The sequence below is a fragment of the Lithobates pipiens genome, unplaced genomic scaffold, assembly GCF_037356315.1.
Source record: "Lithobates pipiens isolate NorthernLeopardFrog02 unplaced genomic scaffold, aLitPip1_a1.2 Scaffold_28, whole genome shotgun sequence".
Taxonomy (NCBI): Eukaryota; Metazoa; Chordata; class Amphibia; order Anura; family Ranidae; genus Lithobates; species Lithobates pipiens.
The window spans coordinates 169,783,796-169,811,062 of NW_027507789.1; the positions used below are offsets into that span (position 1 = coordinate 169,783,796).

Sequence of the window (27,267 nt, forward strand, 5' to 3'; positions counted from 1 at the left end):
AGTGGACGTGACGCCGGACTGTTGTTGTGATCGCTCCGTCATTTGACACAGCGATCACGTGGTAAACGCCCGCTGTTAGTGGCCATTTACCGTGATGCGCCGGGTCTTCCGTGATCCCGCGGGTCATGGATGTTTCTGGGTGCATGCCCCAAGGGGCGCACGAGAGCAGGATTCTGAGAGGATGCCCATGGACACCCTCCCAGAATAAGCCGACCACGCTGTAGCTGTCTTTCGGCTATGGCCCAGTTGGCATGTGGTTAATATTCAGACAAATTGTTTGTTATTCGGAGATTCGGATATATCCGAATACCCGAATTTCATTATAAACAAAGTTTACTGAATGCTCCGAATAACGAAACAAAATTCATCCAAATTTCAGAAATCCAAATCGAACTTCGAATTTAATTTTACATCGAATTCCATTTGAATTCGAACTGTAAACATATTTCTGAAATCAAAGACTGTGTGTGTTATAAGTTTACCATTTCGAAATAATGCTTTGTTAAAGTAGTTGTAAACCCTTACAACCAACTTTGACCTACAGGTAAGCCTAGATTAAGGCTTACCTGTAGGTCCAAGAAATATCTCCTAAACCTATACGGTTTAGCAGATATTTACCCGAAGACAGCCATCGCTGTCTACGGTGCATGCGCAGTAGACAGCGGCACACATGCGCACTGGGCAGGCCGCAGATCGCGGCGATATGCCGCGAGTGTCGGCTCCCGTGCGCATGTGCGGAAGTGACATCATCGCTGCTCCGGCGAATCACAGAGCCAGAGCAGCGAGACCCGGAAGTCACTCCGTGATCCATGGCAGCGGCGGACATGAAGATGGAGGACTGCTTCGGGGCTTCGTTCTCAGATAAGTTATTCATAATGAGCTAGTATGCTACGCAAGCACTAAGCGGCGGAGGGCACCGGAGCGTGGCGGGAGGGGGGCCCTCTCTCGCCACCAATAAAAGTGATCTTGCGGCGAATCCGCTGCAGAGACCACTTTTATCTTGTAGCGGACCACCCGCTGAAGAAGGGGATACCGGGGATATGGGAACCCGGCCCAGTGGTGTAGTGGTTAGTACTCTCACCTGGCAGTAAGAGGGGTCACTGGTTCAAATCCCAACCTCAACGCTAGCTGCCTGGAGCTTGCATGCTCTCCCTGTGCCTGCGTGGGTTTCCTCCAGGTACTCCGGCTTCCTCCCATAATCCAAAGACATGTAGGTAGGCTAATTGGCTTCTGTCCAAATTTGGACCTAGTATATGAATGGGGACCTTGGATTGTGGGCCCCTTGAGGGTAGGGACTGATGTGAGTGTGCAATGTACAGGGATAGGGACAATTGTAGACACTCACTCAGGCTGAACTGGATGGACTGGTGTCTTTATTCAACCTTACTAACTATGAAATCAATTTTATCTTGTAGAGGACCACCCGCTGAAGGAGGGGATACCAGGGATATGGCAGTTGGCTGCTGCCATAACAACAATACCCTCCTTCAAACACCCAACGTAAAACTGTTGCAGGGCACTCCGTAAGTGGTTAAAAAAATTATTTTGTAAGGATTGTGAGTCTAACTATAATAGTTCAGATAGCTTACCTCATTCTGATCTTGCTTAAGGTTCTCCAGTTCCTTAGTTAAGATCTGTTCCTCAACTTCCAAACAGCGTATCTCCATCTCCAGACCACTGCTGGCAGCTTTGAGCTTCTTCACATCATCTTTTATTGCATTTTGCAAAGTTAATTCTTCTTTATACCTGTATGATTTCAAGAAAAAAACATTTAATTGTGGGTTTTTTTCATGATTGTCACGTATTTACTCTGCCACCTTTTTCACGATCATATTTCAAATATAAATGTACATATAGTGTGGGGATTATCTCTTCTGTCAAAAACCTTTATCATATTTGCTCATTTGCAGCCAAAGGGTTAAGCTCTGGGTTCAAAATATACTAGGCTAATCTTATCTTCTTCACTGTAACCATTGTTACAGAGTTCAATAACTAAAGCTCATTTTACAAACAGGCAACTGACTTGGCCAGGTGGTTGACTGATTCTCGCACTAATTACCCTTTCCCATCTACTCACTATAGCAGGGTTTCTCAACCAGAGTGCAATCTTGGTTTTACTGGGGTGCCACCACCGTGTGACCCAGTTTGTCCTTTATCGGCACAAAAAGTTGCCATGGTGGGCTGGATGGCCAGCACCATAACAACCCATGATGCTCTAATGTTTCTCAATCAGGGTGTTGTGGCAGCCTGGGAAGCCCTCTGGACTGACCCATGGTGCTGCAAGTATAGGACCCATTATTTTTCTTTCGATCAGCATCATTGTATGCTGGTCACCAGCACCATAACAGCAAATAATAATTTAGGGTGGGGATGCATAGTGTCATTACTATGGTGATGAGGGTTGGCACCATGGCAATGCATGATTTGATTCAGGGAAGGTGGCATGCAGTGCCATCATCAGCATTTAGGAGAAGACAGAAGTATGCCTCCTCCAGACCTGTTCCACCGCTGCCTTCTGCTGTGCTGCAGGAGGTAGTAGAACCTGATGGGAGGACTGTGTGATTGGGGGCTTTGTGATACAGGGTTATGAAACTGGGGGGCTGTGTGATGGGGGGCTCTTTGGTTATGGGGGAGTCTGATGTAATGGGGAGGACTCTGACATGAAGGGGGACTCTGACATAATTGAGAGGACCACTGACATAAAGCGGGGGGTCTCTGATGTATGGGGGGAACCTCTTATTGGAAGGGGTATTGATGTGTAGTTGATTTCATCAAGGTGGTTGTATGCATTGTCGCAGCATCAGATTTCTTCTTACATTTTTTTAAAATTTTAAACTGGTGTGCTTCCAGACTTTGCTTGCTTTTAGAGAGTGTCACGACTGAAAAAAAAGGTTGACAACTGCTGCTCTATAACTCAGTGCAGACTTTTAATGAGAGACAGTCTGAAAGCAAACAGTTTGTGCAATGTTTGTTTTAGAAAATTCATAACGCCCTGCAACAATAACCGTGCACCTTTTGATTCATTTTTGCAAAGGAAATCGTCGTATAATTAGAAGAAAAAAACATAAAACGGTTCAAACACTGCTTGCCCAAACATACTCTGCTTGCTTTTTCTGATTGTCTGTGATCAATCTGCAAATGTCTGCCTGTTTTCAAGCATTTGTTGCAAGTGTTATGAACTAGATTGAGTCAGAATTAACACAGTGGTATGTCAAATCATTACTAAGTGATGTGGACTACTATTTATTATCAATTGACTTGGGAGGCAGTTAAAACAGATGGTTGAGTTGCGTTTTTATTGTATCTCCTCCCCCCCCCCCTCCACAACTGTCCCCTTGAACCTCAAAGGCTGTAACAACTGCCAATTGTGACCCATTCAAGTGGGGCTGTGCCATGAACCACCTTGTACAGTGGTACAGGCTTTGATGGGTTAAAACAGGTGGCAAGGAACAAACAAATCATAACCTTGCCGCTTGTAAAATGCCCTCTCAAAAGTGATCCACTGCAGATCACTCTTCAGAGGGTAATTCTTGTGAAAATTAGCCCTAGCACTGCCAGGGGTGCTTACCATGGCCACCTTCTACTCAAATTTACTTTTTTTCCTTTCAATGCCTTTGATGCAGCCACCCAAGTCGTAGCACTGGCATCAGATCAATAACCAAGCACCAAACGAAGCCAAAAATAGCATTTATGCCACATACACACGACCAGGACTAGGTCCGACAGGCTTCTCGACGGACATTTGGCGGAGTTCCGACCGACTTTCCAAACTAACGGACTTGGCCACACACAAGCACACCAAAGTCCGACAGATGATGACGTACGACTGGACTAGCATAAGGCAGTTCATAGCCAGTAGCCAATAGCTGCCCTAGCATTGGTTTTTGTCCGTCGGACTAGCATACAGACAAATGGATTATTCGTCCGGACTCGAGACCGTCGGAAAGATTTGAAACATGTTTTTATTTCTAGGTCCATCAGACTTTTGGGCAAAAAAAGTCCGCTGGAGCCCATACACCATCGTAATATTCGACGGATTCATTCCGTCGGACCTAGTCCATCAAAGTCCGGTCGCGTGTACGCAGCATTAGAAAAACATGTCTAATCTGCTCAAGATTGCTAAATTCTAATCCCATGGACTCCTAGGTGCTTAAACTGGACCAATGCCCTGGCTGAAAAGTTGAAAACCTCCTTAACTTTCATCTTCGAAAATCAGTTCTGGCTATCAAAAAACAGACACCTCTCTTCCACCCAAACTGGCTAAATCAGCCTCTCAACATTTTCTTCACAGAGGAACTCTTGAAATTATTTTTTGGTCTCAGGGAACCCCTGCTAAAAAGTACTATACTGTATCTACAACTCATGGAACATTAGTGTAATGGTCAGTGCGAAGAATGCTCTTTATATCTGTGGTCATTGGGAATAATTACCCCCTTACACATAGCTAACAAAAATCAATGGTGCCGGTCTGGGGCGGCCCGTCCATTAGGGGTGCCCGGGCACCCCCCCATCCACAGCCGCCCCGTCTATCCATGCATTTGGCCCCTTTCAGGATGCCAGATCCATGAATTCCAATGGGGGGGGGGGGGTTTGAAGCATCTGATTAGAGCCAGAGGCTCTAATAGGCTTCAGAATAGGGTGGGCTCAGGGTGCAGAGCATTGGGCTACAAGCCCATCCAGGTGTGTTACAATATAGAATGAATATACAAACAAATTCCAGAAATACTGTGTACTACTGAACCTAGTGCTCAAAATGGAAATAAAAAAAAGTTTTTTGCACTCACAGCCGCTATTATAAAATCCCCAGTCATCAATATAAAAAATATGGTCAAAATGTAAACATCACAAGCATTAACAACGCTTAATATAGATAAACAGCATCTAAAAAATGCTAATATCTCATATAGTGCAGGAAGTTGAGAAAAAAGTAAACTCTCATAAATGATAGAAGAGAATCAGTCCACTCCGGTGTCCAGCAATCCACTATATACCAGTGTAGTGGCCATAACCTGTTGCAGGGTGGCCTTGACTGAATGGGCTTACCGGATACCTTCTCCTGGCCTGCTCTTCCGTGTCTAGGGGTTCCCAGGGTTCATACCCAACGACTTGTACACTGACACAGATAAAGTCCTTTCAAAAGGTTTTATTTTGCAGTAGAACTTTCACAAAACAGTCTCTTAGAGAACAGAGGGCATGGGTGAAGAACTCGGGTACCTTGAACTGCAAGTTTAACAAGTCTCTACTTCCACCCAGAGAGTAGCCACTCGCAGCTGGGTACTTCAAGGCTGAACAGACCTCTAGTCAGAGATCATGGCAGTCAGCATGTTGACTCAAAACTTGAACAATCAACTGAAGATGAACAGGAACCTTTTTCCAACCGTACCTGGAACGTTTCCCGCTTCCTTTGTGGTACTGGAAAAGTGTGAACTCATCAATGTCCTTCCCAACTCAGTAACCAGGCACATCTCAGGATGCCACTTGCCGGCCCTCCTCCGAGTCACTTCCACGAGCTGTGGTGTCCCTCCAAGCCGAGAGCACACCCGGACACTTTGAATCCTCCCTCAGTTACTGCGCCTTGGACCAGCCGGTTCCGAGACTCGGGAGCAGACGGATCCCTACCCCAGACCAGACAGGTCTATCAGGGGCCACTGACAGGAACATTCTGTGGGATGTCAGACACCCCGTGACCGGGACCCCCTCACGGGCCTACCCCGGTCCTGGAACCAGAACAGACCACACGGGTCTCATGAACAACTCCGGGACCCCAAACACGTGACCCACACCTGCTTAAGTACCCCCTCCCAGACTCCTCAGCGGGCCCGGCACTCCCGCTGATTGGCTCCAAGAGGGCCATACCCAAACATCCAACCAGGCCTGGTTCTAGCCTGTCATGTGCACCACATGACCAGGCAGAACTTCAAACATGGCCTGGCCAGACTGGTGTTGAGGCCTACCTACACAATTAACCCTCAGTACCGTAGGGTCCCGAGGCAAAAACTAAATTTACATGCGTGTGACATTTGATCCCAAATGTCATCCGCTACACCAGTGTATGTCAAAAATGGTATCATAACCCGTCCACCAATAGAAAGTTCCATAGGATAGACTGTCACAAACACCAGTAGCTGCTGTGATTAACTTCTGGTAATAGTGAGATCAAAGTTCAAAACACTTCAGCTGTTAATCCTCCACCAATCCACCAGGTGCTTCCCCCTTTGTGTTTGTGCTTACCGAAAGTATATGTAAACTGAGCCTGTCACAGTATCCACCACATGGGGCTGCAATATCACTTAATGGGAGATTGAAATTCCCTTGGAAGGACCAGTGTGATTCATTAAGTAAACCATGCAAAAATACAAGGGGATATTCTCCATAGTATAATACTGTTTATTAATAAAAAAAACTCTCCCCCCCCCCCGTACAAAATATGCTTACTTAATCATTAACAATAAGCCAGCGTATCACATTATAGGCATCTAGCTCACCGTCTAGTACCGCTTCACTAAAACCTCCCGGGAAGACGCCCGGGAAGAGGCTGCTACTGTGATCCTGGCAGGCCGCACTGTCACCCTCTGACGCGTTTCGTAATACAGTCTTCAGAGCGCGTGGCCACACTACACGACTTCTCATTAAAATACTAAAAAAGTGGGGCTCCTCCATGTGCGTCATCACAGCGGTCCTCGGAGGAAGCCCACGCCCCCCTCACGGGATGTTATAGTGTGTGCGTCACCACGGGCGTCATCATGTTATACTCCGCCCACCCTCTGTCGCTGGTGAGCAACTACTACTCAGCATCCCATCCATCCCTCCTGGGTTTCTCATGTGATAGTTATATGCACTAAGAGTCCGTATTATCGGGCTCGGCTGGGACTGTATTACTTCTTCTGCAGCCACCCGTACGCGCTTATTACAGCATGTAACATTACAATACATGAAATCAAAGGATATAAATAATAAAAAATAAAACAGTTAAAATTATATCAAATACATATTGTTAAAATGTGAATCCATCATGCTAAAAATATTAGACATAGTAAAGATATTGCCACTACCCATTACATCCATACAGCGTACTGCAATATTTCATTAGGCATTGCATATTGTACTTACTGTATACCCACTCAGCAGTACTTTATAAAGCTACCCTCAAAACATAACTAATGGTAAATTCAATATGCCAGAGTACAAATTAGATTAATTAGCACTCGATAATAAAAATTTGATTAATTAGCACTCGATAATTCCTAGATAAAAGATCTTAATAAAATCAGGATACATACTCAAATCCTTTGAAAGCTACAGATCTAATGAATGAATATTCGCTATTGAAACAATGATCCTCCTCCTGGCCAATCAGGAAGCGGGTATTAGACCCCTTTCTCAATTGGCCGAAAAGAAAAGCGCCCCGATTGGCCGCCGAGGAGGAGGGAGGAAACAGAAGCTGCAGAAATCAGGAGAAGCCGCTGCCATTGCGATGACCATAGAATGCAATTTTATTTTGTCAAGTTTTATGCTATATTACACTGTAATGTTATTCAGGCAATTATGAATGCCTCATAAATTTTCTAAATTCTATGCTCTTATGATTTAAACATTTTATTAATATTTACCTATAACCTTGTCAATATTCCAATCATAGGTTATTATAATATTTGTACCAAATTTGTTCTACTTTAAGGCCATGATGAAGAGGGGCTCCCTGTGAAATGTGTAGGCCATCTGTTTGAACCTTTCTGTCAGGATTAACACGTCCTGGACCAAATAACAGTAACTGTGATTTTTAACCTGTTATAAATGTAAAATTCTTATTTGACCATCGATATATGGAAAATAAAGTTTAACTATATTTTTACTCTGTGGTGTATATATCTTCATTTAAACCCAACAGAGGTACATACAAAATCCCACTTCACCCTACCTTGGTTATTGACAATATTTAAGGAGTTTAGAATGGCAGGAGGTGAAGCTTATGGCCATGTGACCGCTGTGATTGGGTGTCATGACGGTCATATGATAGAATAACTCTTGACTGCAAGCAGCGATCAGGAATTTTCCATTAGCCGCCAGTCACTGTGCCAGGAGCGTGCAGGGTAAACTGGCATTTATACAGCGATCAGTGCTCTAAAAATCCATTGATTACTGTTAAAATGTCACTGGCAGGGAAGGGGTTAATACTAGGGGGCGATCAAGGGGTTAATTGTGTTCCCTGTGTGTGTTCTAACTGAAGGAGGGAGGGGACTGTGTAGGGGAGATGACAGATCGCTGTTCATACTTTGTATGTACAGACGATCTGTCTCTTCTCCCTTCAGAGAACCGGAAACTGTGTGTTTACATAAACAGATCCGTATATCAGCGGCGATCGCGGGAGCCCGGCCGTTATCGTGACCGCCTGGCACTCGCATCAGCTTCGGGGGTGCTGCGGCTGGGTGATTATGTAACGTCGCTTTGCCTTGTGGCCACTAAAGCGACGTTACATAATCACCCAGCCGTGCCATTCTGCCGTAGTACAACTGTGGCGGCTGATCGGCAAGTGGTTAATGATTCTAGATAAGCAGATTTCACCACTCGAGTTCCCAAGAAATGAAGCCAGTTGGTGTTTTACCCAACTCAATCCATGATTAAAATAAACTCTTTTGGTGTTTAACATAGTCTAAGCATTCCCATGTATGAGTTGCTTTAGTTAGAGTGAGCCCAAATGGAACGATTGTCAAAAACGATTAGAATCTTTTCTAGAACAGGTTTTCTCATGTTTTACTGCATCTTCTGGCCATTTTCCTAAAGGAAGGTCAGCCATTCAATTTCCCATTCCTCAGTTCTGTCATACAGAGGAACCTTTGAGTTTCTGGTAATCTGTAGAACACCCAGGGTGGTCATGCATGACATGGTCTGAATAGCAGAAACCTATTACTATGGAAACAATGGAACTCACTTCTCTTTAAAGCCGTCTGCTGCTATTTTCATGTTCTCAATATTCAGCCAACATTCGGCATTAGCTTGTTTTGCACGTCTTATCTGCAGAACAAACAAAAAAAATAGCTTTAGATAGAGTTTTGTTTTGTCAGACTGAAGATCTTTGAGAAGGCTACACAAGTTTTGTGTAATAGATCCAAAACCAAGCTCATAGTATTTCCTCCTCCATGTCTCTTCCCTTGATCTCCCTGTCAAGATCAATGGCACAGCTATAAGCCCATCCGCGTATCCCAAGGTTCTACGTGCAATCCTGGACTCTGATCTATCCTTTTGGCCCCACATCCAATCACTGTCCAAATCTTGTCGCCTCAACCTCTACAACATCTCCAAAATATGCCCCTTCCTAACCAATGACACCAAAAAGCTCCTAGTTCACTCCCTGGTCATCTCTCGCCTCGACTACTGCAACTCCCTTCTCATTGGCTAAACTTTACTTAGTCTATCCGCCCTTCAGCCCATCATGAATTCTGCTGCCAGGCTCAACCACCTTACCAAGCCCTCTGTATCTGCTACTCCCAGGGGCGTCGAGACTGAGTGGCTAGGGTGGCTGAAGCCCCGAATGTGACCCCCTAAAGCCCCAAGTGTCAGCTCTGTAGGGTCTCCATTGCTAGCCCCGAGTGCCGCGGCGACCAATCTGATCTCGAGCACCGCCGAGTGCGGCCGAGTGCCATAGCAGGTCCCGCCTTCTGGAGCCTGCATGTCTATGATGGACGTCCCACTGGTCCAATGCCAGGACCGCAGGACGTGTGACGTCCATCATAGGTGCTGTTGGATCCAGAAGGCAGGAATTACAAAGCGGCTGCCGCGCCACATCCCCGATTGGCGTTTGGGTGAGCCGCTCTTCTCTTATCCTCGGCTCCTCCTCTGAGGATTGGCTGCCTGGCTGCTGTGACACCGCACAACACGGCTGAGGTAGGTCAGACAGTGTATGTGGGTCAGTGTTGGTAAATGTCAGTGTTGGTAAATGTCAGTGTATGTTAAATGTCAGTGTAGGTAGGTCAGTGTGTATAGGTAGTTCAGGAAAGTCAGTGTAGGTAGGTCAGTGTATGTAAATGTCAGTGTAGGTAGGTCAGGCAAGTCAGTGTAGGTAGGTCACTACCGTTAGTGTATGTAAAAGTCCAATGTATGTAGGTCAGGCAGGTGAGTGTAGGTAGGTCACTATCATCAGTGTAGGTAGGTCAGGCAGGTTAGTGTAGGTAGGTCAGTTTATGTAGGTCACTACCGTCAGTGTCACGGCCCAGCCAAAAAAACCTGCGTCGCGTATAACACCCCCCCCCCTCCATTTCCGGCCTTGGACTTCGGGCTGAAGCCCCTGGTCCTTTTGCCACCTAGCAACGCCCCTGGCTACTCCTCTCTGCCAATCCCACCATTGGCTTCCACTCACCCAAATTCAATTCAAAATGCTAACAGCAATACTAACAGCAACTTGCAAAGCCCCACACACAACTCAGCCCCACCTACATCAATAACCTAGTCTCAAAATATCAACCTAATCGTTCCCTTCGTTCCTCCCAAGATTCCTGTTCTCTAGTTCCCTCGTCACCTCCTTCCATGCTCGCCTTTTCCAGAGCGTCTCCCATCCTATGGAACTCCCTACCCCAATCTGCCCGATTATCTCCTACTCTGTTTGCATTTAGAAGTTCCCTGAAAACTCTCCTCTTCAGAGAAGCCTATCCCGCCCACACATAACAACTGTACTTAGATTTTTTTGTCCATCAGATCACTCCCCACAGTTATTACCTTTTTTATCACTTGACCCTCCCTTTTAGATTGTAAGCTCTAACAAACAGGGCCCTCTGATTCCTCCTGTATTGAATTGTATTGTAACTGTACTGTCTGCCCTCATGTTGCAAAGCGGTAAGTTAAATGTTGGTACTATACAGTGGTGTGAAAAAGTGTTTGCCCCCTTCCTCATTTCCTGTTCCTTTGCATGTTTGTCACACTTAAGTGTTTCGGAACATCAAACCAATTTAAACAATAGTCAAGGACAACACAAGTAAACACAAAATGCAATTTGTAAATGAAGGTGTTTATTATTAAAGGTGAAAAAAAATCCAAACCATCATGGCCCTGTGTGAAAAAGTGATTGCCCCCTAAACCTAATAACTGGTTGGGCCACCCTTAGCAGCAACAACTGCAAGCAAGCGTTTGCGATAACGTGCAATGAGGCTTTTACAGCGTCCTGGAGGAATTTTGGCCCACTCATCTTTGCAGAATTGTCCTAATTCAGTTACATTAGAGGGTTTTTGAGCATGAACGGCCTTTTTAAGGTCATACCACAACATCTCAATAGGATTCAGGTCAGGACTTTGGCTAGGCCACTCCAAAGTCTTCATTTTGTTTTTCTTCAGCCATTCGGTGGTGGACTTGCTGGTGTGTTTAGGATCATTGTCCTGCTGCAGAACCCAAGTTCGTTTCAGCTTGAGTACACGAACAGATGGTCAGACATTCTCCTTCAGGATCTCTTGGTAGACAGCAGAATTCATAGTTCCTTTTATCACGGCAAGTCTTCCAGGTCCTGAAGCAGCAAAACAGCCCCAGACCATCACACTACCACCACCATATTTTACTGTTGGTATAATGTTCTTTTTATGAAATGCAGTGTTCCTTCTACGCCAGATATACTTGGACACACACCTTCCAAAGAGTTCCACTTTTGTCTCATCGGTCCACAGAATGTTGTCCCAAAAGTCTTGGGGATCATCAAGATGTGTTGTGGAGAAATTGAGACGAGCTTTGATGTTCTTTTTGCTCAGCAGTGGTTTTCTCCTTGGAACTCTGCCATGCAGGCCATTTTTGCCCAGTATTTTCCTGATGGTGGAGGCATGAACGCTGACCTTAACTGAGGCAAGTGAGGCCTGCAGTTCCTTGGACGTTGTTGTGGGGTCTTTTGTGACCTCTTGGATGAGTCGTCGCTGCGCTCTTGGGGTAATTTTGGGCGGCCGGCCACTCCTGGGAAGCTTCACCACTGTTCCATGTCTTCGCCATTTGTGGATAATGGCTCTCACTGTGGTTCGCTGGATTCCCAAAGCTTTGGAAATGGCTTTATAACCCTTTTCAGACTGATAGATCTCAATTACTTTCTTTCTCAATTGTTCCTGAATTTCTTTGGGTCTCGGCATGATGTGTAGCTTTTAAGGATCTTCTGGTGGACCTTACTGTGTGAAGCAGCTCCTATTTAAGTGATGCCTTGATTGTGAACAGGTGTGGCAATAATCAGGCCTGGGTGTGGCTAGAGAAATTGAACTCATGTGTGGACAACCACAGTTATAGTATGTTTTAACAAGGGGGGCAATCACTTTTTCACACAGGGCCATGATGGTTTGGATTTTTTTTCACCTTTAATAATAAACACCTTCATTTACAAATTGCATTTTGTGTTTACTTGTGTTGTCCTTGACTATTGTTTAAATTGGTTTGATGTTCTGAAACACTTAAGTGTGACAAACATGCAAAGAAACAGGAAATGAGGAAGGGGGCAAACACTTTTTCACACCACTGTATGAATCCTGTATGATAATAATAACATTAATTCCTATTATTGTCAGCTTCATCTATTAGCCCAAATTTGGTACATTTTCTCATTGAGGTATTTAAAAAAAGCTATATCGCATTTTGGCGGCTCGATGGAGCTAAGGATCATAAGAATTAATCTATCCCTGAAATTAGTTATAATTTGTGCAGCCTGCACTAATGTGTGCAACATTTGTCCAACAAATCTTTTAGAAACAGTGTTAGGGGCCTTCAGAGAAGGCTAGGAGTTTTCATCTGCAACTGATGCCACCTTCTATAAGATACTACTGTTTGCTTCCTGGTGCCCAGACCTAATCTACCACGGAGATTGAGAACTTCAAGTCAATTTTTTTCCTGCTTTATCAGTAAAGATATACAAATTATAGGCAGAAATTCTAAAGTAGTTGTAATAGCTGTTAGCGATCCCTTCATGGTCAGTCAACATGGTGGTTGTGCCATATGTGGATACATACTACAGATGTATCCCTCCATGTACTGCCCTATTTATTACAATATTTTGTGTGTAGCGATACCCCCTTAGGAGCCGCTGGATTTTTCCATCATTCACTCTGTAGTCAAAAACCAGTCCAGGGTGTTTTGTTTTGTTTTTGGTTTATTAGGGGATCAAGTTGGATAGGAATGGTAGGTATTGGATGCCCAGAACTGTATCTTGAATGTAACTTGAGGACTTGAAACTGTCTACCAAACATCACAAGGCTGTCTTCCTGTAGGACAGTGATATGCAATTAGCGGACCTCCAGCTATTGTAGAACTACAAGTCCCATGAGGCATAGCAAGACTCTAACAGCCACAAGCATGACACCCAGAGGCATGATGGGACTTGTAGTTTGGCAACAGCTGGAGGTCCGCTAATTGCATATCCCTGTTGTAGGATAAAACAGATTGGCTCAACTGGTAAAGAAAGGTTTACAATCACTGAATGCAGGTGCTTTCTCACTGTAGAAAAATGCCAATGCGCCTGGCTTCTCCTTTGTTTCACCCAACCAAGAGGTGTAGGATCGCTGTACTGGCTTTAAGTGGCTCTAAGCTGTCTGTTGTCGATAGAAAACTGGGTATTGCACCTGGCTGCTTCTCCTCTAACAGGTTCTGGGGTGTAATGTTTGAAGCTACTCCCTCAGTCCCTTTGATGAATCCTGAAGCATATGACTGCTGAACAGGCCTCCTGCTGGACAGGTCCCATTAGCTCCCAGGATGGCTTCAGCTAAGTCTAGCTGAGGCTGAAAGAGTGTAAGGCTTCTACTGTTTCTGCTCGCTCTCATTCTGGCTCCTTCCTTCTGCCCAGGGGCAGAACCGCTCAGCACAGGGGTCTCCTCCAGGCACTTGGACACTGGACTCTGCTCTCCGCATGACAAGGCTCCAGAATATTTATGGCCTGTACCTCCACCTTCTGAGCCACCCCCACCCAGGGATTGGAAGAGACTCCATAAATATTCAGGCCTTGTCTCTTTTCCTCCGTCCTCTAAGTTCTAGAACCCTCCAACAGTTCCAGAAGCCAGGGGAGGCAGCGGAGACTTAGCTCTTAAAGATCTGCCAGCTAACTCTAAACAAATTTACCTTGGCTCTTCTGTCTACAGATGAGTCCAACTAAATTTTCCTACACTATACATGGAGGGTGCCACTGCTACATGTGAAATATTCAAGAGCTAACCAAGGCACTGGTCACAGACCATATTCTGTAGAACAGATATTTTTTAATAGTGCCTTACATGCCTCCCATCAATGTAATTATTGTAAATAAAACAGATAAAGATCTCAATCCCTTTCCCACGCTATTTATGCAAGCGTTTGTTGACACATTACTTTCCATATAGATGAAGGTACCCTTTGTTTATGAAAAGATATGCTGTTCCCTTTGGCTTCTGTGGTTTGCATTCCATTAAAAGGATGCCGATATCAACATGTATATACTGTTTTGATATTCAATGTAACAATTGTATTATTGCTAGCCTAGCTTGCTGTGTGCACCAATTACAGAGAAAATTATCTAGGGTTATATAGTAAAAGAGGTTATCTCTATTCAGGGGTGTAGATGGAGGGGGGTGTGATATGGGGTTCCAACAATCCCCCTCACCCCACCCCCTGGAGCACCCTGGCTGGTGGCTGGCTATGGGAGTTGCACAGCCTAGTCATTCTTAACACAGCAGCCTATGTCTCTTCGCTGCTGATGGCAAAGTGCCACAGGGAATAGAGAACTTTGACTGGTTGCATTAGCAGCTGGACTTTGGCACCACCCATTGGCAAGTGCGGTATGCTGGAGGTGATCAGTGGGACCCGCAGCAGGCAAAGAGAGCTGCTGGGAGACTGCAGAGAGAGAGGACACCTAACATGGATATATCAAGCCACGCTCCCCCCAGGGTTCTTTGTCACTTTAGTGCAACCGCTGCTGACCTTTCAAGTGTTTTTACTGCCCATATGAATTACTGCAAGATTTGGGTACAAGACCTGTAACATATGTTACTGTGTACATAGTGAGTCGACTCAAATTTTAAACCTCTCCCACAGGTAACACAACCACAACTACAATTCGCCACAGTGTGCCACCTATAATTTTCCTCCTATGGGTGCCCAAGGCTGAATCTCCCTCCAGAAAAAAAAGAACCATTGCCTTATTACCTTAAGAACAAAAAACAACTATAATGAAATATATACCATCTGTCTGGGTAATGTTCAAATAAGATACTAAGGACCACTCCCAACTGTTTCTGAGTGTTTGCGAGTGTAGGCGAGGGGTCTCTGAGTATTTACGAGTCTCTCCAACGCCGTGCACCTGTGGCCACATGCAGTTTTGCATGCAATAGAAGTCATTGTAGAACAAATTATCTTTGTTTCCATTGACTTCTATGGGGAAACCCGCTTTGATATACGAGTGCTTTGGATTACAAGCATTCTCCTGGAACAGATTATGCTCGTAATCCAAGATTCCCCTGTACTGTCTTTCTTTCCCTGAAGCTGGTATTTTCTACAAAACTGACTTTTTTTTTGCTGCTCTGCTGTGTGCTTTTATGTTGAGGGGGCCTTCTTGGAAGAGAAGGAGGCTTTGTTTCCTCATTTTAAAGCCTCCCTGATGATTGCTGACCTGATCACTGGTGGGGTATTGACAAAGAAGCAACAGGGAAGGTGGAAGTAGCACAGATTCACACAATGAATTTAGAGGAAGCAGGAGGATCTTTGCACTGCAGGTCCTCAGGTACATCTTCCTTTCCAGCAAGGATAACAGCGAGCAACACAGAAGGGACATTACCAAAACTCACTCCAAATATGGAGAGACTAGCAATCAGGTACAGTGCCTTTGATGATCTCACACTGCAGATATATAGCTGTACAGATATATGGAGCTCAAGGTGCATTGAAAGGAGAAGTGCACTGCTAGTATTTAAAAACAAGTCAAGGCAAAAGCTAAATATTTAATGCTTTGGCCAATGAACATTTCTAGATGTCCCCATATGATACCAAACCCACTTTTAATTTTACTTCAATAGTAAAAGCATGTAGCTACTATGGATCCCAGAGCTGTCTGGCTTCACAGTGATTTATGCAGCCAGTATGGGGCATGATTGAGCGGTGATGTCACAAGGGGGCATGGTCTATGGATGTCATCACCAGATGGCCATGCTCCATGGCTATATAACTAATGGCACACGCAGGAGCTAACACAGCAACGGGAGCTAGCATCAGGAGAAGACATCAGGAGGAAGAAGAACCAGAGGAAGAAGACAGCAGAGGGAAAAGAACATCAGCGGAGGGAGTAGAACCGGAGGAAGAAGACATCACCAGAGAGGGGAGAAGACCAGAGGGAGAAGACACGTTGGAGCTACTTTAATAAAGGATTTTGTCATAAACCTGTGTACTTTATTTATTTTTGTTAGCTTTTTATGGTGAATGAGTACTCATTCACATACAGTAGGGTGGGGGGCCGGGATCTGAAGGCCCCCTGCCTGCAGACCCCCACAACCACCACCCAGGGTTGTGGGGAAGAGTCCCTTGTCCCTATCAATATCTGGACAAGGTGCTTTGGGGTAGGGGCGCAGAGCCCCCCTGCCCCAAAGCACCCACCCCCCCCCCCCCATGTTGAGGGCATGTGGCCTGGTTTGGTCAAGGAGGGGTGCTCGCTTATCCTCTTCTTTTCCTGACCTGCTGGGCTGCATCCTCTGATAAGAGTTTGGTATGGATTTTGGTATATGGGTTCCCCTCAAAATCCATACCAGACCCTCTGGTATGGTCTTGGAGGGGACCTCACGCTGTTTTTTGTTTTGTTTTTTCATTTTGGCACGGGGTTTCTCTTCAAGATCCTCAGAGCACAAGCCGCACTACAAGTTGGATCATCATGATTCGACTTGAATGTGACTTATATTCAGATCAATGGACTGAAAGTCGGATTAGTTAAGACGGCTCTCATAGCGAACCATTGATTTTGAATAGAGGCAGAGAAATGCTGCTAAAAGCTAACACAGCTAAAAGCTAAAGCAGCTAAATGCCATTGCTACTTTTTTTCCTGGCGTTGGTAGTAGCTTTGAAGCTTGTTTTTTCTAACACCCTGTGTGCATGAGGCCTTAAAGGAATGACCTCTGACATGGTGATTACAGAGGCAGAGGTCTCATAATGGTTTTAGTGTAGGGCTGTATAACCCCGGGCCTACAGCCATGGTTAAGAGGTTTTTCCAGTTTATCAACACATTCCTCCAATCCCTCTTTCAATTTGTATTTAAAAATGGTATTAATAGCATTTAAATAGGTTTAGATATTCATGATTTAACTCAGATGCCATCATCTTTCCAAGGGGAGAAAGAGGTTATGTAGGGTAAAGGCACACTAGTAGTTTCGCAGACGTGGTGTGCAGTGGGAGGAACAGTGCCAGGAACAGTGCCAATGTACTAATTCCACTGCGTCACACTGTTTACTTTTTTGTTGGAACTTTGTTGAAATGTCATAAGTGTTTTATGAAGTTCTATTCACTACAGCAGCGTTGCAATGCGCTGTTGTGGTGTGCTTTGCATCATTCATTCTGTGCTGGAAAAAAAGTTCTGCATGCATTGCATTGGGGTGGTATGCGCTGAAAAGGCAGTGGTGTGAATTGACTTCATGGCTAACAAGCTAATTTGCCTTGTCTTTGCTTTGGGACTGCGCTGGACAAGGCTACTCAATGCAGTCCAATGCAAATGGGTGAAAAATGGTCCTAACACTTTGTAGATATACAGTAGGTTTTTTATTGAGTTTCATATATCGGGACAACTAAGGAGGAAAAAGAGATAGTGGGGGTTGGTTCTAAAAGAGGGATAATTCCTCCAAATGAGGGACATTTAGGAGCAATGCTGGTCATCCAGTGCCCATGGCAAAAATGCCCTTAAAAACGGGGGCAAATAGCGTGTGCATGTTATACGCTGATACTTCAATTTTAGCTGCCTCGGAGGGGGTGAGACGAGCGCCATCAGATTACATACAGTGAGAATCTCCTGTTTACTTGAGGGCTTCTGTAATAGGAAGTCCCGCCTCCTGTTCTGCCATTGGTCCACTGTTCTGTCTATCATAGGAGATTCTCACTGTATGTAATCTGTTGGTGCTCGTCCCACCCCCCTCTCTGTCCCCTCTAGGATGCAGATGGGCATCGATCAGGCTGCACTGATGGCAATATTGAGGCTGCTGCATTGATGACAATGGTGAGGCTGCTGCATTGATGACAATGGTGAGGCTGCTGCATTGATGACAATGGTGAGGCTGCTGCATTGATGACAATGGTGAGGCTGCAGATAGGCATTGATCAGGCTGCACTGGTGGCAATATTGAGGCTGCTGCATTGATGACAATGGTGAGGCTGCTGCATTGATGACAATGGTGAGGCTGCTGCATTGATGGCACTTGTGAGGCTGCAGATAGGCATTGATCAGGCTGCAGTGATGGCAATGGTGAGGCCGCAGATGGGTACTGACCCTTTAATTTGCTTCAAAGTTCCTTATTTAAAATTTTTTTTTTCCAGAAACTTCCCTCCTAAAATTAATGTGCGTATTATACGCCGATAAATACAGTTATGCCCAGTACACACGGTCAGACATTCCGACGTCAAAATCCTTCGGATTTTTTCAGATGGATTTTGGCCCAAACTTGTTTTCCATACACACGGTCATACAAAGTTGTCGGAAAATCTGATCGTTCAGAATGAGGTGACGTAAACCAAATACAACGGGACTATAAAGAGGCCAGTATCCAATAGCTTTTGTCTCGTAATTTATTCTGAGCATGCGTGGCACTTTGTGCATCGAAATTGTATACACGCGATCGGAATTTAAATTCGTAAATTTTTAGATCCAGATCTCAAACTTTGTGTGTCAGAAATTCCGGCGGAAAAAGTCCAATGGAGCCCACACACAATCGGAATTTCCGACAACACAGTCAGATCGCACATTTTCCGTCGGAAAGTCCGACCGTGTGTACAGGGCATAACTTTTATGCCGCGTACACACGATCGAATTGTCCGGTGGACTTAGTTCGCCGCACCACAGTACGCTGGACAATTCGATCGTGTGTGGGCTCCAACTGGCTTTTTCATCGTAAAAGTCTGGCGGACCTAGAAAGTAGTTTTGACTCAAAATTGGTCCGCCGGACTTGGCTCGCAGCGGACAATCCGTTCGTCAATGTGCTAGTCTGGTGGACTAAGAATGACGCATGCTCTGAAGCAAGTACGAGAAGGAAGCTATTGGCTACTGGCTATTGAACTTCCTTTTTCTAGTCCCGTTGTACGTGCTGTACGTCATCGCGTTAGAAATCGCCGGACTTTCGGAGTATCCGTGAGTGCCCACGTCCGTTCATTATAAAGTTCGGCGGATTGATTGCCAGACCAAGTCCACCAGAGAATTCGATCGTGTGTACGCGGCATTAGTGCAACAATGCACTAACAAGTGCTGTGATTCTCTACACTGCCAAAAATGTGAAATATATGATTTTTAAATGAATGGGCTGTCCTAATCCAACACAGGCTGGTGTGGATGCACCCGTACTATTTTATTTCTGTCAGATACTTGTCTGTGAGCTTTCAGTGACCAGATATTATCCTTTTTAAAAAGCAGCAGTATGGCTAGTGTAAAAAAAATGCAAATGAAAAAATACAGCTAACTGCTTTACAGACGTGTTCTGTATTAAAATGAATTAATAGTAAAAAAAAAAAAAAAAAGTCATATAACCAGCTCTCTTCCAATCATGGAGCTCTCTGATCTGTTCAGCTGAAAGATCTCCGCGGGCTTTACTGGCTACACACAGTGGCCTGCTTTCTATGAACAGAGTAGACCACAGTGTGCGCAACACAAGAGTGCATACCGGAAAGTGCATGATAATATCCACTTTCTATTAAAATATTATTATTATTTGGCCCCTTTAGGAGGGACATTTTTAACTTTAGGACCAGTAGTAACCTCTCACTTACTTACCACAGTCACCCGAATGCTGCAGAAAACCTTGACACAGGTATCCATAGTGGAACCATTAATATGGAAAGTTATCAGAAAAGTGGACATTAAAACTGAATACAATTTTCTAGCTGTCACTATAGACCATGGCTTTTAAGCTCTCATTCACAATTCCTTATTTAAGAATACACTCCTTTTGAGGGCTGTATTTGCCCACATGAGGATACACAGGTGTTAAGTGCAACCCCATGCAGACAGGCCTATTCATGCCAATAGGGTTGCAGTGCCAAGACACACCTGTTGCTCTCAATTTGACATCCTTGTGGGTTCAAGTGAAGATTTGGGGCCATGAATCCACACGAATGTCAAATTGGGAACAGCGGCTGAGGATGTAACCTCAGCATCCCCATTGACAAGATGAAGGCCCCTTGAGCCTCCTCTCTAGAGAAAGAGAGCCTTGATTGATGGGGGCATGGCTAGGTGCCTGACAAGGGGGACAACCGGTTGTAACATTTGGGAATAGGATGGGCCTGAGCTCAGGGAATGTGTGCCCCAGGGAATTGGAGCTGCCCACCCTCCCACCCCCCTTTTTTTCCTCTGTTACGGTATGTCACAGCTTGCTGTGGTTTTCTTGACCTTGCCAGCAGTTGCTGTAATGGGCTATGCCCTTGATGGAAAATTGGAAGTAGGCTGTCTGCCCAGCACTTATGGTAAGGACAGGCCCCACTTCCCTTGTGGTTGAGTGTGACTGGCACTGGTTAAATATGTTCACATGTTATGTGTTGGAATTGAATAAAGCTGTGGCCTTGCCCTTTCCAACCCAATGGTTGTAAGTGTCTTATTTAATGGGGTAAAGGGCAAGGGTGGTGGGGGATTTGATCCCATTGTGTTACTAGTTAATTGGGGCCTAGGCCCATTGCGCATCAGTAGTCAAGGGGACCGCTTGCATTCTATGCACGGAACATCTGTGGGTCTCTGTGAAGGCTAACATGGTCATTACACAGGTGTACCCATAAGTACACCAATGTGACCAAGGCCTAACAAAATGTGACACATTTTTCAAATGTGCCCCTGGAAAAAGCAATTCTATTAAGTAACGCGTAGGGGGAGCAGGACAATGCGCTGACATCACCTTAAGCTACTGCCATGTATCCTGAAGGATGGGTTTATCCGAACGTGTCCGGCTGGCACTTCAGACTTCAGGCTTTCTAAGATGTGATTTTTGTAAGTGTGTTTTCTGTTTTAATGTTCTAATGTTCTAATAAACCATAAGGTTTTACACTATGAGAGCATCTATGTTTTCTTTACATGTTCCATGTATCTACCATTGAGGCTATTTGGAGAGAAGTTCAGGAGTCACAGCCACACTTTGAGTATTTGTCTGCACTGATCCTCTGTAGTGGGGGCTCACAATCATTTGATTGCATGATTACTACATTCGATGTGAAGCAATCTGGTCCCATTTGATATACCCTGGAGAGTACTTATTATTACAGGCTTCCCTAGATCCTCTGTAACAGGGGATCATGGGCTTCTGGTAAGAAGTAAATTTATACACAATGGTGGGGGATTGAGCACTTATCTCCTCTGCACCAACATTGAAGATTCATTATAATCTTTGATGAACTTTTCCACTATATATACTTTTTTCTTCATTTATTTGCAGTTTTTGATATATATATATATATATAGAAAGGCCAGTATGGTGGCCTGAAATTATGGGAGGAGCCCGGTGGTGTATATAACCTGCCGTTCGCCCATCTTCCTCGTCGGTTCCGGTGCGCGATACCTGATACGTCAGATATCAAGGGCCGACTATCCAGATCAGACGCAGCGAGCCTGTTCGGCGGTTCCCGCGTTTTTCGTCTTCAATTTGACAATCCCGTCTCGTCCATCAGCGTCCGTAGGTTCGTCGACGTCGTACCCATCGAATTTGTCGCTCGGGCCGGCTGTCGCAGGTAGGGCTTCGGCACCCTCTTTTCATTATGTTCTCGATGTACCGTCATTATGCTTGTACGCACGAGCCGCTCGGTTCTGTCATATCGAATGTTTCGGTGGCCTCGTACGCTTGTCACTGCATGCTACTGTCGATGTAGGCGTTGTCATCATTCGACACGTTCGATTACGCCACGTCAGGCGATTCATTCGCAGCTACGGCATTCGAAACCGTTCGACTGCCCGTGCATTTCTATTTGTAGCGGTCGAATCGTTCGACCCACAGCCGACTGCTTGTTACGACAAGGCAATCAGTCCGCACGTTTCGCTTGCTCTGCTCCAGTTCGAATATGTCTCTTCATTTCTTGCAATTATGTTATGTGTCTCATTTCACCTCGTTCAAACATTTCAGTCCCAGTCATTTCTGCTGCTCCAATATCATTTCTGTCACTAGTCGCGCTCCGTCGCGAATCCTGTCGCACCGCTGGTGCACCGATTCGCTTTGAAGTGCCCCAGGGTTCGGCCTCATTTCTGTACATGCTCCAGAGACTGAATCACTTGCAGGTTCACGCTCGGTCCCTGATTCTTGTCTTTGTCATGGCATACCATTTCTGTCACTTATTACGCTCCAATTCGAATCCTGTCGCATTCCTCTATGCACCGATTCGTCCTGGTGCGCCCAGCTGCTACGCCTCATTTCAGTACATGCTCCAGAGACGGATTCTTTGGTTACCTACAGTCCAGTCGTTGAATCCTGTCTCTGTCATGGGACATCATTTCTGTCACTTATTACACTCCAATTCGAATCCTGTCGCATGTTATTATGCACCGATTCGTTCTGGTGTGCCCAGCTGCTACGCCTCATTTCAGTACATGCGCCAGAGACGGATTCATTATTTGCTACCATCAGTCCAGTCGTTGAATCTTGTCTCTGTCATGGGATATCATTTCTGTCACTTATTACACTCCGATTCGAATCTTGTTGCATTTATTTGATGCACCGATTCGTTCCGGTGTGCCCAGCTGCTACGCCTCATTTCAGTACATGCGCCAGAGACGGATTCATTATTTGCTACCATCAGTCCAGTCGTTGAATCTTGTCTCTGTCATGGGATATCATTTCTGTCACTTATTACACTCCGATTCGAATCTTGTTGCATTTATTTGATGCACCGATTCGTTCCGGTGTGCCCAGCTGCTACGCCTCATTTCAGTACATGCTCCAAAGACGGGATTCATTTGTTAGGTGCATGGGCTCGTCTTCTGATTCCAGTCTTTGTCATGGGTTTCATTTCATTTCACCTATCACGTTCCGGTACGAATAGTCATGTTCATGGACCAATTCGTCCCGGCGTGCCCCAGGAATGGCCTCATTTCAGTACATGCTCCAGGTTCCGTTTCGTGCTCGGTCGCAAGTTTGTGGCATGGCGATTCGGATCTCTGTCATGGCAGATTCATTCATTTCACGGTCACGTATCACTTCCCGCTTCTAGTCCAGTTGATTCTTCAACGTTGGATTCTTATCGGGGGGCCCTTGCTCGTCAGCCTCATTTCACTAAAAAAAAAAAAAAAGGGAAAAAGAGAAAAAAAAAAAAAGGGGGGGGGGTAAAAAAAAAAAAAAAAAAAAAAAAAAAAAAGGGGGGGGCGATTCAGGGGGGGGGGAAAGAGAAAAAAATTTTTATTTCCTTCTTTGGTGTCATTTTATCTCATGTGTGACGTCTCACCTCCACTGTTAGCTAGCCTTCGTCAGGTGGGAGTCTCAAACAAACTTCACCTTCATCTCCTCAGGTCAGTCGAGTTCAGTAGGTCCAGCCTGCACCTGGTCAGACGGTGCCTCCTTAGGTAAGCATAATCATCTAGCGGGGAAAATGCCCTTCAGCAAAGCTGCCTTCTTTGAAACAGGTATTTCTTTAGGAGTCTCCAACCAGTTGTAATCCATGTCACCCCTTATAGGTCCGTATTAGGAGAAAGACCCGCATCAGAGGGCTTGTGGCCTCGTCAGACCCAAATTCCGCCACCATGTCCCAGGCCGGCAGCGAGGACCTCACGGCTCCATTGTCTCCATCCGGTTCAGAGAATGGCAGCCAAAGGGCCTTCAGAGCTTGGACCATTCCCAGGCTAACAGCCGAGCTGAGACGCAGGGGTGTGCCCTTTTCAGCAACAGCCAGAAAGGCAGAGCTTTTCCGGCTCCTGTTTCCTCCTCCCGCGGCGGTGGAGGCTTCTACTCAGCAGGCCTCCTTAGGCTCCATCGCCTCTTCTATCTCCCAGCTCCACACCCTGGTGTCATCCATCACGACCTCAATGACAGATCTGCAGGGCCGAGTGGCCCTCCTCGAGACCCAACCCTCTGTTTCTCCGCCTGTACCAGCATCCCTGCCAGTTGTGAGCCCTCCTGCAGGTATCCCCGGAGCTGCACCAATAGTGTACCCATCGCATTTGGTGTCAGCAAACATCAGGAAGGACATCTTAGAGGGAAAGGACGTCAATTTGGCTTCCCTGCTGATCTCAATTCATGAGCTGGCAGAGAATAAGGCCTATACTTGGGGGGACGTATCAGTGGTCCTCAAAGCTAAGGACCCCAGATTAGATAGAAAACTCTCTGTCACTGAGTTTACCTTAGCCTTTGGCATGATGAGGGACATCATTTGCTCAGCCTCCCCTGGCAGGAGGGAGGAGCTGGATCGGTACCTCCATGTGGTAGTTGACCTGGGCTACAAGTACGGCGGATTTTCATTTTATGACTACCACCGATCCTTCTCCGCTAAAGCAGCCGCCAGGCTCTCCCAGTTCCAGACCCCTACGGATTGGAGCACCATGGACACAGAACTGTTCTGCCGCCACTTCGCGGGGCTTCGGTCCCCTCTGTGTGCAATCTGCCAGTCAGCAACACATACTGCGGCCTGGTGCGCTACCTCAGTGGCAGCCCCGCCCTTCGTCGGCCCATCTACCTCCGGGACCGCTCAGGGCCTGCAAGCGCCAGCTCGCCCGCCACAGACCGATAAGCTAGGGCGCCCAGTTAAGACCATGGGCGGTGCTTCAATCTGCAATAATTATAACAGTGGGTCGTGTAATTTCAGCCAGTGTAGGCTGCTCCATGTGTGCACTCAATGTCATAGAGCTCACCCCCGGCTCATGTGCGAGATCAAGCAGCTCAAAAGGTCCTGACTAAGCCGGCTCAATGTGTCATGGCTTAGCGTCTACCTATCCAGCCACCCTACCCCCTCACTGTCCACCTTCCTCGTCCAGGGCTTCACGGAAGGCTTTCACACTGGACTTATCTCTCTCCCTCACGTCACACACGAATGCCAGAACCTCCGCTCAGCAGCCACGGATGAGCTAGCCATCGACCAACTGCTACAATCTGAACTAGATCAGGACTTTGTCATCGGCCCTTTCGTACAGCCCCCATTCGTCACCTGGCGAGTCAGCCCTATTGGGCTTGTCAAGGGCAAGTTCTCTAATAAACTCAGATTGGTTTATGATTTGTCAGCGCCTCATTCCTCCACGGTTCCCAGCCTCAATTCCCTTATTCCCTCTGAGGAGTTCTCCCTTAAATATGCATCAGTAGACATGGCCATCCAGGCCATTCTTAAGACAGGCACAGGTACCTGGCTCTCCAAGGCCGACATCTCAAATGCTTTTAAACTTCTTCCTATCCATCCTTCCCTCTGGTGCTGGCATGGAATCAAGTGGAGGCAGCGGTACTACTTTGCCACTAAGCTCACGTTCGGGTCCAAGAGTAGTCCTTGGCTCTTCGACACCTTTGCACAGGCTCTTGCTTGGATCTTGTTACACGTAGCCCAGTGTCGGGAAGTCATTCATTATCTGGATGACTTCCTGCTGATAGAGCCGCCCGGCTCTCCCCCACAAGATCTGGCTAAGTTGAGGGGAGTCTTCAATAACCTTAATGTCCCCATTGCCGAGCACAAGGTGGAGGGTCCGTCGCAGGCTATCACCTTTCTCGGGGTCAGCCTAGACACTAACACTATGCAGGCCAGCCTTCCCCCGGATAAACTGACCCGCATCAGGACGGTCCTGAGGGACTTTACTCATGCCAGGACTTGTACCAAGAGACAGCTCCAGTCCCTTCTTGGTATGCTCAATTTTGCTATGCGCATCATCCCCCAGGGGCGCTCGTTCGTGTCACGCCTGCTGGCCTTATTATCCCACTCTCAGGATCCGGAGCAAGTACTCAACCTGGATTCCGCGGCTATTGCAGACCTAGCCATGTGGGAGGAATTCCTGTCCTCCTGGAACGGAGTGTCCCTGTTCGTCCCCTCCGTGTCCGCCCTTTCACCTCGGGTGGTGACCGACGCGGCGGCCTCCACGGGCTTTGCGGCTATTTTTGGCAACCTCTGGCTCGCAGCCCCCTGGCCTCCACAGATACTGGCTATTCCTGGCTTCACTGAGACGTCCTCCCTGTTTGAGCTATATCCCATTGTAGCCGCTGCACACACCTGGGGCCGCAGCTGGTCAGGCCAGACGGTGGTCTTTTCTACAGATAACCTGGCCACTGCGGAGATTGTCAATAAAGGCAGGTCCAGATCTCTACAGATTATGTCCTTCCTGCGGCGACTGACCCAGCTCTCATTATTGTTTCAGTTTAACCTTCATTGTTCTTTTGTCCCCGGCAAATTCAATCAGGCGGCGGATGCCCTCTCCCGCTTTAACTTTGTTTCGTTTTTTGATCAGGTGCCCGGAGCCGGACCAACTTCTGCAGCTATCCCGGACTGGTCTCAACTGACATTGGATTAGCCCCGCACTTGTCAGCAGCGACTCAACTTATTGATCACTCCCTCTCAGACAATACCCGCAAGGCCTATCAGTCGGCCTGGAGGGCCTTTACTCGCTTCATATCATCCCACAATACAGAGACCTCCCGGGTCAAGCAAGTCCTTGCCTTCCTTTCCTACTGCCATTCGGACTTGGCATTATCTTTCAACACAATCCGATTGTACTTGGCCGGGGTACAACACTTCACGTCCCTCCAGGACCCTACCAAGCCCTCCTTATTCACCTTTCACGCCGTCCGGGCACTCATGCGCGGCATTCAGAAACGTCGGCCGGTTTCCAGCATCAAACGGCTGCCTATCACGGGCGAAGTGTTCAGGGACATGTCAGACGTTCTGGCCTCCTCACCTTTCGGTCTCCATGTCAGTGTCGTCCTGCAAGCAGCCATACACCTGGCCTTCTACGGCTTCTTGCGGCCAGGCGAGTTTACCTGCAGTGGCCCCTCGGCACGTATGCTGTGCATGCACCATCTAGTTAGGTTTGAGGACCATTTCATCCTACATTTAGCGGTCTCAAAGACACAGCAGCTTGGCCCAGGTACGGACATACATCTCTATAAAACCCACAACCGCTGGTGTCCGGTTGCTGTCCTCACCCGCTTGCTGACCCTTTTGGCCGATCAACCAGGGACTGGCCCACTTCTC

General features: G+C 46.5%; 1 protein-coding gene across 3 annotated transcripts in view; it reads right to left on the reverse strand.

Annotated features, from left to right (window-relative positions):
• LOC143935777 (keratin, type I cytoskeletal 12-like) overlaps window positions 1–27,267 on the reverse strand; it is an 87,056-nt gene that overhangs the window by 35,246 nt on the left and 24,543 nt on the right. For all 3 annotated transcript variants that reach the window (XM_077459887.1, XM_077459886.1, XM_077459885.1), the window contains exons 2-3: window positions 8,930–9,012; window positions 1,590–1,746 (exon numbers count right to left, since the gene is read on the reverse strand). In XM_077459887.1, coding sequence (XP_077316013.1) covers window positions 1,590–1,746; window positions 8,930–9,012 — 240 coding nt within the window. The remainder of the gene's footprint in view (window positions 1–1,589; window positions 1,747–8,929; window positions 9,013–27,267) is intronic.